At 42.4% G+C, this 17397-nt stretch overlaps 1 protein-coding gene across 1 annotated transcript in view; it reads right to left on the reverse strand.

Annotated features, from left to right (window-relative positions):
• The window catches only part of mapk4 (mitogen-activated protein kinase 4), a gene marked incomplete at its 3' end in the record, with an annotated part of 43911 nt that extends 34644 nt beyond the window's left edge, over positions 1 to 9267 (reverse strand). Inside the window, exons 1-2 of the mRNA XM_079552258.1 lie at positions 8818 to 9267; positions 8100 to 8275 (exon numbers count right to left, since the gene is read on the reverse strand). Of these exons, the coding sequence (XP_079408384.1) occupies positions 8100 to 8275; positions 8818 to 9184 (543 nt within the window). The 5' untranslated portion in view covers positions 9185 to 9267. The remainder of the gene's footprint in view (positions 1 to 8099; positions 8276 to 8817) is intronic.
• Between the last annotated feature and the right edge of the window lie 8130 nt (positions 9268 to 17397).

The following is a 17397-nucleotide window of genomic DNA, read 5'->3' on the forward strand; positions in this document are numbered from 1 at the left end:
TCCCCCAGTTGCTGCAGCAAGGTGTAATAGACCCCACCCTTGGTGAAACGGACGCTGTATTAATTGGATGTGGCGGGTCCAGAACTCTACCTGTGGGTGTGTGTGATCTCACAATGGAAATCTATGGCTGCAGTGTAATTGTCCCGACTCTTGTTGTCAATGGCCAGAGCGAAGATCTGATTGTTGGCAGTAACCTGTTACGGTACGTGATCAGTAGACTAAAAAGGGATTTCCAGAGCCAATGCCCTTCAGTGCTCACCTGCGGGAGTGATGCAGAACGGAGACTGTTGAGTTTAATGGCAGGAGTGGAAACTGAGAATGTCTTGGATGTGATCGGAACTCTCAAACTCAGGAAAGCTGTTACTCTGGAGCCTATGACAGAGCACCTAGTGTGGGCAAAGCTGCAGTACGTGGACAAACAGTTGGCTGGTAGTGAAGTTATTGTTGAGCCAACAAGTGCTAAATCCAGTCCGAGAACAGTCATAGTCGGTAGAGCTGTTGCACTTTTAAGAGCTGATGGCTGGCTGCCTCTCAAAGTAATAAACCCGTCCCACAAATATGTCACTCTCAAACGTAATGCTAAGATAGCTGACGTCTCTTTGTGTGAATCAGTGGAGAAGTTTGGTGCTCAGTCTGTTCAGCAACAGGTACAGATTCAAAGTGCTAGATCAAATGTGCCCAGTCTTGTTTCAGATACCTCCACTTTACCGGACTGTCCCCAATTTAAGTCGCCGTGTCCTGACTCTAGTTCTCTCCAGTCTAAATTAAGTGAGCTGGGTCTGTCAGACATTGATGTTGAGTCATGTCAAGTTTCCCCTGAGTACAAAGCTAAGCTTGCTGAGCTCATTGTGGAGTACGAGTCAATTTTCTCCAGAGACAAACTAGACTGTGGCAAGGCTACTGGTTATCTGCACCGTATCAGAGTCCTAGATGAAAAGCCTTTTCGGCTCCCATGCAGGCGCATACCACCAACGCAGTATGAAAAACTAAGACAGGCCTTGGATGAAATGGAGGAGCGTGAGATTATAAGAAAGTCCAGCAGTGAATTTGCGTCACCCCTCGTGCTAGTCTCAAAGAGATCAGGAGACTTGAGAATATGCAATGATTTCCGCTGGCTCAATGCGCGCACAGTAAAGGATGCGCATCCGCTCCCTCACCCCGCCGATGCCCTAGCTGCTCTAGGTGGTAATGCCTTCTTCTCAACTATGGACTTGACCTCAGGATACTACAATGTGGAAGTGCATGAGGAGGACAAGAAATATACAGCTTTTTCATCACCGTTCGGATTGTACGAGTACAATAGGATGCCGCAGGGCCTTTGCAATAGTCCGGCAACGTTCATGAGGATGATGTTAAGCATCTTTGGCGACCAGAACTTTATGAGTCTTTTATGCTATCTGGATGATGTTTTAGTGTTCGCCCCAAATGAAGATCTGGCCCTCGAACGTTTGCAAATGGTGTTTGATAGGCTCCAGTCTCACAACCTTAAACTCGCACCAAAGAAATGCAACTTCCTGCGACGCTCCGTTAAGTTCCTTGGTCATATCATTAGTGCCAATGGTATCCAGTCTGACCATGATAAAGTTGCTGCCATAACCTCCTTAAAAGAGTCAGACCTTATGGAGGATGGCACTTCAGTCCCCTCACAGCGTAAAGTCCGCTCCTTTCTTGGTATGGTTGTATATTACCAGCAGTTTATTGAGAATTGTTCAGCCATAGCCAAGCCGCTGTTCCGACTCACGTCAGGGTCCAAAGGTCCACGTGGAGCTGGTAGAAAACGCCACCGGACTCGTCAAAAGTTAAGAACTGACGACTGGACTGATGAATGTAAGCTGGCTTTTCACAAACTGAAACAGGCCTTATTAGACCAAGTCGTTCTGGCACATCCAAACTTTAACGACCACTTTTTGCTCTCAGTTGACGCCTCCACAGATGGTTTAGGTGCTGTCTTGTCGCAAGTTCCTTCTGGTGGCACAACAGCAAGGCCAATCGCATTCGCAAGTAAATCCCTCACTTACGCCCAGTCAAAGTATCCTGCGCACAGATTGGAGTTTTTCGCATTAAAGTGGGCAGTGTGCGATAAATTCCACCACTGGCTGAGAGGTCATAAGTTTACCGTGTGGACGGACAATAATCCATTGACATACATTTTGTCCAAAGCTCGTCTAGATGCGTGTGAGCAGCGGTGGATTGCTAAACTTGCGCCTTTCCAGTTCGATATAAAATACATCCCTGGCCCCCGAAATTTAGTAGCTGACGCCTTAAGCAGAGAGCCGTTCGTACAGTCCAGTGCATCCCACCGTTTAACAAGGGTACCGTATAATGAGTTACTTGCTGAGGCTGCTGCTGTCGGTGCTAATGGCGTTCAAGATGCTTTTCGGTGGTCTGCTAACCCACCTGACATGACATCCGAGTGTGGCCAACCTGTTGTTCAAGGTGTGGCAGTTGCTAGGTCTGGCTCGTTATCATCGCTAGAGGTCGCTGCTGTGCTTAATGAACTTAAAAGCCGCGATTCAGACTTGTGCCCACACGCGTTGCTCCTGCCCCAGTTCACGCAGTCAGTCCTGTTGCCCCCACAAATTGACTCTCAGGTTCTCTCCCACAATGAATTAAAGGACAAACAGAGAAATGATACAGATCTGAGCAAAGTCATTTTCTATGTGGAAAGAGGAAGGAGACCATCAAGGAGGGAACGTGCAAAGGAATCTGCTGGTGCAAACAAAATATTGCGGGACTGGGAGAAACTAACTATGAGAGATGGAGTACTATACCGTGTGACAAAGGATCCAGTCAATAAAAGAAAAACATACCTGTTTGTTGTCCCCCTCTCATTGCGCCACAAAGTGCTAAAAGGTGTTCATGATGAGGCTGGCCACCAGGGGCAGCAAAGGACTTTGTACTTAACAAGACAGAGGTTTCACTGGCTAGGGCTCTCTCGGGATGTTATGGACTATGTTAAACACTGCAGGCGCTGTGTAGTAAGCAAAACCCCTGAGCCTGAAGCCAGAGCGCCTTTAGAAAATATTAGAACCTCTGAGCCTCTTGAACTTGTCAGTATTGATTTCTGGACAGCTGAAGATTCTGCTAATAGGTCCCTTGATGTGCTTGTTGCAACAGACCATTTCACTAAAATGGCGCACGCCTTCTTGTGTCCTAACCAGTCAGCCAAAGCAGTCGCCCATCAGCTGTGGAACAACTACTTCAGTGTCTATGGATTTCCAAAACGTTTGCATTCTGATCAGGGAGCCAATTTCGAGAGTGCTCTGATAGCGGAATTACTACATGTTGCAGGCGTGCAAAAATCGCACACTACTCCCTATCATCCAATGGGTAACGGCTCGTGTGAAAGGATGAACCGTACTATTGGCAACATGATTCGAGCACTTCCACCAAGAGCAAAACATCGTTGGCCCCAAGCTCTAAAATCACTGACGTTTGCATACAACTGTACTATACACGAGACAACAGGCTATGCCCCATTCCTGCTCATGTTTGGGAGAGTTCCGCGCCTGCCAGTGGACGTTATGTTTGGCTCTGTGCTCAAGGATCCGGAGGTTGTGGACTATGACTGCTATGTTGAATCCTTGCGTCAAAACATGAGAGAGGCTATGGCAGTAGCACAGTCGACAGCAACAAAACAACTTCAGCGCCACACTGAACTGTACAATAAGAAAGTGCGCGGTGCTCCTGTTGAAGTGGATGATCGTGTGTTATTGGCCAACAAAGGTGAACGTGGCAAAAGAAAGCTCGCTGATCGCTGGGAGAATAAAATCTATGTGGTGGTGGAGAAAAATGATGAGAGCCACACATTTAAGATTCAAAACCCGACAAATGGACAGATGAAAGTCGTACATCGCAATCTGATAATGCCAGTGAACTTTTTGCCCTTACCTGAAACCGAACTAAATAACCAAGAGGAACAAATATTGTCCCCTGTATCGAGTTCAGTGGACCTCAGTAGGTCTACAGTCACTGATGCATCCTCAGAATCGGCAGAGTTTAGAACCAGAGCATGGGTGTCGGAGTTACCATCAAATATGGGCAGTGTGACAAATGTGGAGGATGCTGTCCCGGACAATGTCCCTTTGAATGAGCCAGAGAGTGGTTCTGTGGACTCTAGCCTCGCACAAACCCCTGTCCCACACCCTGACCCAGAGACTACTGTGACCCCTGACTCTGACATGCCAATCGTCCCCACTGTGACTTCAGCTAACGCAGTAACTGACCATAGATCTAGAGCTGGACGTTTACTGAGACCAGTGACTCGACTTATTCAGATGATGCACCAAAAATCTGTTTCAGTCCTGTAAATTTTTTTCCGGACTCAAGTACCCGTTTTTTTGGGGAGAGTTTTGCAACATTTTGGTGATGTTGTCATTTTGAGTTTGTACTGTTTGTTGTACAAGCGTGATTTTTGTTTTATGTACTTTGAGGTGTACCTGCAGTTACATTTACAGAATATGTAAGTGGGCATATTCTATTTACCCTATGTGTGTAGATGGGTTTTGGCCATTCCGGTCTCACACTGATCCCTCGGGGATAGTTATTTTGCTGGGTTTTGTAGCTGTGTCAGGTGCTCGACATAACCTCGCTAGTACGGTTGGGAACTAGAGTGCTTTATATGTTTCCTGTACACATAAGTATGGATTTTACACGCTGTTTTTTTTGTACCCTGTGCAGTGCTGGTCTATTTTGTTTTTTTTGTTATGGGTCAAGTGGAATTCAGCAGAGGGGAATGTAACAGTAAAATTATTGTATTCCACTTGATACTGGTGTTAATCGTGGGGCAGCGCCCTCTAGTGGCGGCAAACTCTATAAATAGTGGGGGCGACGTGAGCTCGGCACCATTCTGTCAATGCGCAGCCGAGGTAAGGTCACGGTTGTTGGGGTGTCTGTTTAAGTTTTATTTCTACATTTAATTATCATTTGTATGAATGTCGTATGATAGTAGAATTATTAAGGACATGTTTTAGTTATATAATTTCTACATTTGTATTTGATTATTTGTTAAACCACCACTAACGGTTTATAACGTGTACCCCCCCCCACTAGCTGCTATGAGTGTTGGTGTTCCAGGTTCAAGGCTGACCAGCCGTTTTTGTCTGTTGCACAGGTACATTTATTTATTTTTACATTTATTGTATTTATTTTACCATTCTGTCAATGCGCAGCCGAGCTGCTATGAGTGTTGGTGTTCCAGGTTCAAGGCTGACCAGCCGTTTTTGTCTGTTGCACAGATAAAGAACCCTTGTAAAACAACCCCGTCTCCTGACCGTTACTAAATAACACAACGCAGAGTCATCCACGTTACACACTGTCCCGACCAAATAAACCAATAAATAATAATAATAATAATAATACATCAAACTTGTATAGCGCTTTTTTGGACACTCAAAGACGCTTCACATGGGGGATAAAACAAAACAAAAAAGGGGTTTAAGGAAAAGCTAGTTTAAACAGGTGGGTTTTGATACTGATTTGGAGGTTGGTGGTGAGTCTGTGTTTCTAATGGGCTGTGGGAGTGAGTTCCAGAGGGTGGAGGCAGCGATGGCGAAAGCTCCCCAAGGTCCCCCAAGGTCTGGCGGTTAGTGCGAGTGATGGGAGTGAGGCGGTTGGCGTCGGCTGAGCGGAGGTGGCGGGTGGGTTGGTGTTGTTGCAGGAGCTCGGTGAGGTAGGGCGGGGCCAGGTTATGGAGGGATTTGTAGGTGAGGAGGAGGAGCTTGTATTGAATACGATATTGAACAGGGAGCCAGTGGAGCTGCTGGAGGACGGGGGTGATGTGTTCTCTGGACCAGGTAAATAAGTACAATACCCTGACATTTGAAATATATGAAGTGACAACACCTTTTATCAACATCATCTTTGCTGGTGTAAAACTATGATTTCAGTGATGAATTATCATGCAGACTTTAAAACAATATTTTGGACATGCCTCAGCTTTGATCACATTTTATCAACTGAAATAATGTTTATCTATGGATATATAGTAATGAATGTGTCATATGAAAAGTGCAATACAAATAGATTCCAATCCATTCCATAAAAATGTTTAGTGTTTTATCTATGATTCAATAAAATCGAGGAATTACAGATCGGTGTGCTTCAACAGTGAAAGAAGAAACACATGAAAAAGGATTACTTAAACTGCCTAAATACAGCTCCAAGTGTGTTTTGACAAGAGAACAACCTGGTTAAAAGCACAAACATGGAGAGACATGAAAACCTATCACATGCCCAAGACCATAAACTAAATCAAATCTAATCACTATCACAAAACATCGATCTGACAAGCCACTTACAATAAGGTGTTTTTCCTACTCTTACACAACATTTTCCAAAAGCGTCTCCTATATTCTGTTCTCACCTCTCTCTCTCTCTCTTTGTCATGGCACAATATTTCCACCTTCTTTCCCCGTTTGTTCCCTGCCTCCTCCTGCGTCTCCCCTGTCTCCGAGCGCCCAGCTGATCTCGAAGCTCCACACAGATCGTCTTACACCTGAGCTCCTCTGCACACAGGCACACTCTTTAGTCCTGCTTGTGTTGCAATAATAATGGTGCACAAAGGTAAAACTGCCTCATGAATCAATAAGAGCCATACATAAGCAATGGGCAGAGGCTGGAAAAGAGATCACTTGACACCAGGACAGGAAGAGAGTCTAAATAAGAAGTCTTTTATTAAATGTGCTCAATCTCTCTTTGTTTCTCATGTCATTTCGATGCACTGTAAGCCTTTTCTACATCATCTCCACCACAGAAGCAGAACCAGCAGCCTCCTCAGCCTCTCCGTCCTATTCTATACACCCTTAACTCCTAAACCCTCACCGTAACCGAGCATATTTTCTCCAGTTTGGCATTACCCATATCTTAAAGCTTCTTGACCTGAGAGTTTTTAGTCTATAGACCAATGTGACGGATCATTTGAAAGCTATGGCCTACAAAAGTCACCTAGTCTTCCTTGTTGTTGTTGTGAAATTTTAGTCTTTTTGTTTGCGTTTTTGTAATTTTTTGTAGCTTTTTCTAGTTTTTTTTTTTGCCACATTCTAGTCACGTTTTTGAAAATGCAACGATAACGTAACCAAAATGTTTTCGTTTCTTTTTTGTCATGTTTTTGTCCGTTTTTGTTACTTTGACGTTTTTGTCGTGTTTTTGTCTTTTTTTTTTCTGGGTTTTCATCCTCGTTTGCGTCACTATTTTTATGCTTTTAAAAAAAAAAAGATTTTAGATTTGGGTAAAGCCACACAGGAGAAAGGCTTGGTTCAGGTTCATGTTAACAAATGAGGTGTTTCACAGGCATATAGGCTGTAAGCTCTCAGGTCAAGAAGCTTTTAACCTCATTTAAGGTGGGGTTTAAAGGAATAGGCCATGTTCATATGTTCTAACCTAAGCTTATACAAGTTGATGTATAACTGTCTGGTGTTTGTGCGTGCGCTCAGTCACACAAATGTTGTTAGCATTTTTCCTCTCCCAGGATAGGTATAGCTCCAAACTGGGGTGAGTTAGAAGCTACCAAGCTGTTCCACATGATTCCTATTTAAATACAGTTGCATGAACCTTTACACCATCCAAGTCGAGTTACACAAAATTACACATGTTGATTTTCTAAGTGGATAAAAAGGGGCACTATCTTGTGAGGCGTAATAACACCTGGAGTACGCGCAAAGACCAGACAGTTATACATCAATTTGTATAAGCTAAGAACAGATCTCAATGTGTAAAAACAGGGTGCAATTCCTTTAAGAGGTTCATGTGGCCATATCATACATCATTGAGGCTTAAAGTGTGCACAAGCACTGATATTTTACAATTTATTATTTAAAATAATGTAACTATATAGGGATTAAACAGTGAAACATATGGCTGGTAAGAAGTTTGCATGGAGCTCCCTCTGCAGGCATCAGTGAGAATGACTTACAGAAAACAAACGTCCACTTTCCGCCTACATCGTGATAAGAAACTTCATAATGCCATGATAGTAGTGCTAGTGTTTTGACCTGCACGAATGAATGCCACATCAATTCCTGCTGAGATCTAAGCGCCAAATTGATCTACGCAATCATCTGTCTGTCACTTGATCTATTTCAGTCTCGCCTGGTTGTTACCTTGTGGGAATAGTGCGGGTCGACGATCCTGGCCAGCCCGAAGTCTCCGACCTTGAGCAGCAGTTGGTCGGTGTTGACGAAGATGTTGGCGGGCTTCAGGTCTCGGTGCAGGACGTTGGCCGAGTGGATGAACTTCAGGCCCCTCAGCAGCTGGTAGAACAGCAGAGTGGCATGACCTGGGCAAGGACACAGGCGGACATTAGCACACAAGGCACTCGATCTGCGCTCATGTGGACCGGAGCACACACACCGGGATGGCATTTGCAAAAAGGTCATGAACAGCAAAATAATACGTTTCTATTTTTCAGACTTGGTGCTTAGACTTGGGAAAACTAGAAAATTCCAAGATAAAATAACTGCTGCCCTGACAACTCGGCACAAAATGAGCTTCTTGTCAATACAGCTGTGAAAAAGACATGTCTCCGGGTTAACAATTATCTCGGTAGCATGTGATCACTGGGGTATTTTTGGGTGCCGTGCAGCAACATGAAACATAGCCCGGTAATAATAATAAACAATACAGCTAATAGGAATGGGATGCAATAAAATTAAGATAAATTATACATTATACATTATACATAAAACAAGCATTTAATAAATACAATGAGCAGCAGATGAAACTGTGAATAACTATGTAATGCAAATATAAAAGTAACCAGCAGGTAGCAGAGCTTTAGTGTTCATCTTCACCTTTGAGACTCTTTATGTGCAGTCGTACCTGTTGGTAAAGGCCCCTGCTCCAGCAGCCTGGCCAGGTCGGTCTCCATGCACTCCTGGACGATGTAGAGAGCGCTGAGCTGGGTTGGGTCCTTGGGCAGGGGGCACCCATGTGGGGCCAGCACCTCATGCACCCTGACCACGTTCTCATGCTGTAGTCTCCTGGTGATCTTCACCTCCCTCAGGGCGTGTTTCACCGACACCGTGTCGCGCATCACCAGCTTCTTTATGGCCACCCTCTGCCCTGTTCTCCGGTCACAGGCCGACAGGACCAGCCCGGTGACCCCAGTGCCCAGCGGACACAGGTCGGTGAAGTCACCGCTCAGGTCGAAGCCATGGAGGAAAAAAGGGGTGTCATGTCTCGCCATGACAACACAAGTGACTTATCGAGACTCTAATATCCAGTTTTATGGCCATGAAATGTAGGCTTTTAGATGAGGCTTGTAAAGATGATCACATTTCACTCAAAGGTCATATTGATTGTAAAAAAAGTTCATATCAAAAATCTAAATTTTAAGGCTCGAAGTCATAGCATTGCTACAGAATTTGGCTTGATGTCAAGTTTTCCTTATGGAGTATTCTTCTATACATAACCTTTTTAATAGGGTACCGGTATCCATAGAAACTGCAAATCCTCATTTTTGTATAAGACAATGTTTATTCCATGATCCTTGAGCCGATTCATGGATTCCATTATTACTTTTTCCTGTTTTGTGCGCCATTTTGAGGACTTCTGACCATTCAAAAGTTCAAATATTTCATTTTGAATTGGTACTAGCTATGGCGACAGTCCAAATTTCCATCTCTTGGACATGTTTGGAAAGCAAAAAGGATCCGGGGCCACATTAATTGAATTCCTCGGTTGGCTCCTCCTCTTCTTCCATGATCTCAGCGTGGTCAGCGGTCAGACAGACACAATCATGGGAGAAAGCTTGAGCAGTCCATGCGATAGTATGTATTTACATGCTATATGTGTTTAAATCCAGTGGTAATCTGCAGTCTGGTGCCTTCTGGTGAGAGCGGGCTTGGCGCATCAGGCGGCGGACGGAAGCTGTGATTGGATGCACCGCTCAAAACATCTGCTCCCGCTGCTGCCGCTGCGGAGAGAGGACACACAAATCAGAAAAAATCAAATCAGACAAGAGAGAGAAATGCAAGATCATGGGCAACATCATCTACCTGTATACACACAAAGATGTTTTTGTATTGATTTCTGGGTGAAATTTGTAAATTCTGTGTGTCTGGATGTGTTCCTCAACCCTTGAGCTCGGTACTCCTGACCAACAGAGACTAAAGGTCAAGAGGTGGAAAAAGAGTGCCAAGTTATTAAGGTTTGCTCAGGCTTAGTGATCATTGGTGGTCGAAATCAATATGCCAGTGGTGGAAAGTAACAGTAAAAAAGTGAAAAGCACAAATTGTAGGTATTTTTACTTTACTTCATTAAATTTTATGATGAATACTTTTTACTTTTACTTCCCTACATTTTAGAGCCTGTATCTGTGCTTTCTTCTTCACTACATGTTAAACTAAAAGTTTGTTTAGATCTGAAGTAGACCTGGTTTAGACCTAGTTTAGTCTGGGTCTAGACCTAGTTTAGTTCATGTTTTTGACCTGAGTTTGTGGTTTACTCGTTTAAAGGAACTATACAGAGTTTAGAGCCCAGACCTGTTCACCACAACTGCCTCTAAAATCCTGCACTCACTCAAAAAGTGAATTTGAGCTTAATATAGAAACAGCAGTTACGCGTAAGACCTGAGGTGGCAGTAGTGAGTATAAAAATGACCAACTTGCATCTAGTCCCTTAAAACCTCAGATACTTGTCCTTTTACTTATACAGTTTTGTTCCTGTTCCAACACAGAAAACTGCCTGACATGCATTCAGAAAAACAAAACGTCTTCAGTTGAGTTTAAAGTAATGGATTGCAGGATGCGCCCTCAAGACAGATGCTAAATAACGAGCGCAAGCTGGAATTTAGCATATAGCTATTTGTTTGTCTGCTGCACCTATTTTATCCTTTGACATTGCTATTATTACAGTAGCGCCAAATCTGATATGTAAACGAGATCGAAAACTAATTTATTATTGAAATAGTTGACAACTATTTTACTAATCGATGAATCGTTTTCTGGCTCATACAGACTCAAATAGAGCGAAAATTACAAGAAAATTGTGTATTTTTGATGAAAACCTACTTTGTTTTTATATTTAGGGTATAGTGTTTTGTACATCTCAAATTTCATAAATATCTACCTGTATCTTATCCAATCACAGAGCAGAATTAGTACTTAGCCTCTAAGAAAAATTTACTGTAAAGAAGTAGGTCACAGTTTTTACATACTGAGATATGTTCTTACCTTGGCTTAGATGAGTTCTTTTGTACCTGTCTGGTCTTCACGCGTGCTCTCAGTCATGTAAACACAGCACAGACGGCGTGAGCATTTACCCTCTCATCCGGGCAGCAACATCTTCACTTTACTGTGCGGATGTCGAACTACTCCTGCTATTATTACGCCTTACAATATAGTTCCCCTTTTTTCCGCTTAGAAAATCCACATTGTTTAATTTTGTCTAATTATACTTTTGTAGTGTAACACTTCATGTAACCATATTTAAACAGGGAAAACGTGGAAGAGCTTGGTAGCTTCTATCTTCACCTCGTTTGGAGCTATAGAGGAGAGGAGGAGAGGCTAAATGCTAACACTGTCTGTGCTGTGTTTACGTGACTCAGGGCACGCATAAAGACCAGACAGGCATAAATGAACTCATCTGAGCTCAGGTAAGAACATATCTCAGTATGTAAAAACGATGGCCTATTCCTTTAAGTTTACTTCGTCAACACGTCCTCAAGTGGCACCACTTTTGCATTATGTGATATATATATATTTTTTTTAATACAATTTTCATACACAAAAATAATCAGTATATTAATTGATTACAAAAATTATCGTTTGTTGCAATCCTACTCGTTTTGCACAGGAGCAACCGCTTGGTAAATTACCCCCTGTGTGGTTTCAAAAAGGCACAACTACAGATTAACTTAGATTGCTTTAAGATGCACATAGAGGGAACAGGCTTCACTATTTGTGGCAAAAATCCTGATTCCACATTTGAAAGCTTATAAGTCTGGAATGCTAAGCCTCCACTAGCGTTAATTATGGATCATGGAAGTAGGACAAAAGTCCCTTTATGTTCATTTCCAAACTAGTTGCTGCCATATAGAGTCTGGCACTAAGCTTGTTCTTTTTTCTGATTAAAACATCCTTGCAAAAGCTGTTATGTGAACATGTTTACTTCATATCTGCACACACAAAGAGGCCACGTTTATGAAATGTTCACGAAAAGGTGTAACTGCTGACACATCACACATTTCCAGGAAAGCAGAGTTCCCACCATTGACTACAATAATCCAAATGAACCAGTGCAGACGAGGAAAAAAGAGTGGATGTTTTGGAGCAAACTTGTCAAATACCTGACATCAGCCATTCTCAAGATATCTTAAATGTGAGGATACATTTTCCACTTAGGTCTCTAATTAACCAGGGGCCACAAAGTAAAACGGCGATTATCAGTGATCGGAAAGTAAGACTCCAGCTGTAACCCGAGAGTCCGCGTGGCATGCAAGTCTCCATTATGTAACACCAAAAGACTGTGTGACCTAATGTAACGGGCTTAACGGACTATATCGTCATCTGATGCTCTGCTAAGCCGGTGTCACCGCAATGAACATGCTTCGATTAATTACAAACCTCGAGCCTGACTCTTTTGTCACTGTTCTCCTGAAAGTGAACTCAAGAAAAAGAAAATGACTGACTCTTTCCTCGCTGCAGGAATGTAAACTATCCGCAAATCAATAACACAAAAATTCTTCCCCGTCGGACACCTGGGGGTAAGGCTCGGAGAATGTAATAAACTTGACTTTTTTTTTTGCAACCTTCAGACTGGATAGCAGAGGAGTGAGAGGAGGGAGAGAGCTGACAGTGGAGGGCTGGTGGGAGGTGCAGCTGGGCTAACTCTTTATAAATAATGCAGAAGTGCTGGATATGGCGTTTGGTGTTCTCCCCGTGGCTTCAAAAATACATATTCATACTGCAGCATCATGAATGGAATTTTTTGCATACAAGGCTTCAATTATTCAGGAATTAGCATTTGGAAATAGAGCATCTTTTGTTCTTTTCGACTGATAGAGAATAGGATTGTATTGCTGGGTTGCAGGTGCCATTGCAGCGTTCTAAAGGCCCATAATATTACATAGAGGTGAAATTATTTTGTTTTTGAGGACATTTTTGGTCTTGTACAGAGAGTTCATGGACCCAGTGACTGATATTAATGATATTTTTTGTAATTCATAAATTTCCTTGTGAAAGTGTAATGCTGTTAACAGGAAAAACTGGCTCCTGTCCCACACTGGGTCCAGTGACATCATCACATTCTAGAACCTGCATCCGGGCATCTGTATGAGGTAGATACTGCAGGCAAAACCTTGACATTTTATTTATTTTTTTTTACAATTTTTAGGTTTCTTAAAGCTCCGCCTTAACCAAGCACATTTTCTCCAGTTCGGCATAACCCAAATCTAAAAGCCTCTCGACTGAAGAGCAACAGTGTAACGCCTTATTGAGAAAGCCAAGGCCTACAAAACTGCCAACCAACGTCTTGTTTTTGTTGCTTTTTCATCTGTTTTTTTTTTCCATTGCTTTTTTGTCATGGTTTCGCCTCATTTTTGTCACCAATTTGTTGCTCTTTAGTCACTTTTTTGTTGGTTTATTGTTGCTTTACGGGCACGTTTTTGTTGTTTTTTTTGTCACATCTTTTTTGCGTTTTTGTCACATTTTAGTTGCTTTTTCATCCTTTTTTTTTTCTCCAAAAAGCTTTTAGATTCGGCCAAACTGGAGAAAAAGTGCTCTATTAAAGTGGGGGTTAAGAGGTTAAACTTTCTCCTAAAAACAAAGGCATCGTCTTATCACAATGAACAGTTTTATTGTTGCACTGAGTTAATGTCGCTTCCTAGATTTCAATGTGGAAGCCATTTTCTCACAACACATTTTACCCTCATGACTTCCCACAAGGTAGAAAATCTTCCTTTTTCACATATTTGTAGGTCTCTTTCTAGAGCTTTGTTTGAACCATAAAAAGCATTTTTCAATATTACTAGTTTATTCAGAGATAAAATAAGACATGCAAAAGCTCCTCTGAAAAATATAGCCTTTCAGTGTCTGGAAGGTAAACTTAATAATACCCATAATTTAGACCTTTATTTATGTTATAGGCACATTTTCAGTGCTTTCTTAAGATATGAAAACAATAAATGCAGCTCTCTTCCTATGCATTTTTATCTTACATTTGTGCCATAACTTTAAAGTAATATCAATCTCTTTCATCACTATTTTCCAGTCCACCAGCAGTGTCTCGCCTCAACACAGTTCCATTATAAGAAAGCAAAGAAAAGCAGCTTGCTTTGTAGTCTAGGTAGAGGCTTTTCGTAATTTCCCATGAATTTCATGTCCTTAATCAGCTTTATCCAACAAACCGCTGCGCCCTGTCCGTCTCCAAACTGGCACCACACGCTGATGCCTTTGTGCTCCCCCGTACCGCCCTGCTTTGACAGAACAAAAACATAACTCAAGTGCCCCCAATATGCTACGATACTCTTCCAAACGCGCTGTTTTTAAAGCCAATCCCCCGTCTTACCCTCGACTTACTTCATTCATCTCATCGATCCCAAAAGTGCACGTCGGTGGACAAAAACAAGCGTAAAAGATGCGCAAAAGATAACGTCAGAAGCAGGCACTACTCACCGTCCTAGCTGCTGCTGCCGCCGCCGAAACAAAGATTGGGGGGAGAAGATGGGGAGAGATAAAGGCTCCTCGGGAAGTCCAAGGGCGCATGTCAAAGTGCAGGTTTCGATACGGAAGTGGGTTCGAGGAGAGAGCGATGCCAAGCGCGGAAGAAAAAGCCGGAGAAGAAAATGGGTTGTTGCGGTAGGTAGGAGCGTTTCTGTCAGTGTCAGCGCTGGGAGTGAATGGAGAGAGAGAGGGGAGAGGGGAGAGGGGAGAGGAGGGAGCACCCTGGTTGGTTGGTTCACTCGCATCCAGCTATAGCAGCAGCAGCAGCAGCAGCAGCAGTAGTAGACCTGAGTGGCTCCGCGCTCGCAAACACACTGCAGCACGGATGATTAAGTAGCGCCACTCTCTGCTCCCTCCTCTCAACTACTCCCTCACTCACTCACACGCCCTTTTACGCTCCATCTCTCCATAAAGAAAAACATGACTACAGGAAGAGCCTATATTTGACTCGTCCAGGGATTCTCAAACTTTTGGAGACCGGGGACCGCATCTCCCACTCCCAATCGTTACATCGTTACAATTCAGTTTGTTTGACCCATTTACAACCAAATTCAAGTGAAGGTAGATTTTTCATATTGTTGTTTCCATCAACACGAGAAGATTTTTAGAACTATATAGGCCGACAAGGGCCGGAGCTACAGGGGGGTCCGGGGTGGCACATGCCCCCATGGAATTTGACTGCCCCCCAAGTGCCACACCACCCTGGATGTAAAAGTATATTCAGTGGTATATTCAGTGAAATAAAGTGAAGACATACAATTAAAACAAACATTAATAAACTAGATTTTAAATGTTGTGCTCCTGAATTTATTATAACTTATTATATTATGTTTTACAATGGGGGGGGGGGTCTGTCTTGGAGAGTGATAACATGAATCACATAATACGCAAAGTACATATCTTTTTCAACTGAAAAATACATATTTGTTGTAGCGTGTCGATGTTAAGTACATTTTGAAATGGATTTGTAACTACACTTATGAAAATAAAACTTTATGCTACGTCTAAAGACAACAAGGAATAACTTCTATGCAAAATTAGTGTGGACTTGTGTTGCCTGCTCTAACTTTGTGCAGTTTATGACTTTTCCCTGACATCTGTGTAAAATGGCAATATGGAAATAAAAATGGAAATAAAAATGAACCAACTCTTGGCCAAATCCAATATGGTCTGGAACGTCACATCACAACAAAGTCTCATCTGTCCAAAACTTCTGAACATGAGGGTGACAGTGGCACAGTCGGCATGTGTTTGTCCCGACCTCTAAAAAGATCTACCCCAGTCTGTGTGCTTGTGCGTGTAAAATAATTTCTAGTAAGTAGTAGCCTATGTGACAGTGGGTAATTTCAGAAATATGTTGCAGCACTATTTCATCAATGAGCTAATATTTAACTTTGCAACTGTTACCTTGCTTGGTGAAAATAGTAACAACAACAAGGGTCCAAGACATGTTACAAATAAGAGTGGGCAATATTATTATTATTATTATTATTATTATTATTATTATTATTATTATTATTATTATTATTATTATTATTATTATTATTATAACTTACACACAACATAAACATATAGTAGAATAAGTCAGTGAGCATGTGATAGAAAGATAAAAGTGAAGCAGGCATCGCAGTGTTTCCAAGACCTCAACGTCATTGCAAAATGATCGTGCTTGTTCTAGCACCCCCTTGTGGACTATGATTAAAACAGCTTGATTTTAGCAAGTTGATCATTTTACATTTTCATTCACCATTTACATATTTCATGAGCAAAAAACGATATTGCTAAAAATGTATTTCATTGTTAATGGTACAAATTATGATTCAAAATGCATTTGAGAAAACATTTTGGGACACAAATTGTAGTAACAACTGTATGGACAAAAAATATAGGCCTACAATTAAAGCTATATGGATCGAATATAGACGGAACAAGAACTGAAAAAGGAAAGTAAGAACCAGTTAAATACATTGCAAACATATGAGACAATCTCCTCTGATACACAAGTCATGAAATGGAAACAATGGTTCTCAACAGGTGTAGCTTCAGGACCAATGGCCGCTGGCTGCCCTGCTTTTTGACCACAAACGTGGGGGCCGCCATTGCTCCGCCGTTGCTGCAGTACCTCCATATCGCCGCTAGGCCCCCATTGAAAAGCATTGGACTTTAGACACGTTAAAAACTACTTTAAAGCCTGGTTTCAATTGTTTCAACGCTAGACTAGGCTAGATCTTCCTCCTGAGATAACGCTGGGTTAATAACAATATATGAAACCAGGCTGATTTTTGTAATATGATTTTTTGAAATCTCGTATTTAACGAGGCTCGGACTGTTAGCATTGGAGCAGCGCGAGCTACACGTCACGCAAGGGCCGAGTCTACGGTGAAAATCCCGCCCGTATGTCCTTTTTAGGAACATGCTTCGTCAGAGCTGGGGAGGGGGAGCCTGTAAATCCGCCATGAATTGCCCCACGGCCGTGGTCATTCTGGTAAACGGGGAGGAGTGAGCATAAGACGTCCATTATTTTCTACAGTCTATGTTCAGGACCAACATTCAACATATCATGCATGTCAAGCTTGACCACCTGAAAATACATTTATACTTTATGCCCTATTTTTTATTATGTTGAATGATCATGAGGCAGACTATCAAAACCTCAAAAACAATATACCACAGTGATTAATAGAAAAGTCTTGCATCCCACTCAAATTGGTCCTGCAACCCACTTTGGGTCCCAACC

The sequence above is a fragment of the Gobius niger genome, assembly GCF_951799975.1.
Source record: "Gobius niger genome assembly, chromosome: 1".
NCBI lineage: Eukaryota > Metazoa > Chordata > Actinopteri > Gobiiformes > Gobiidae > Gobius > Gobius niger.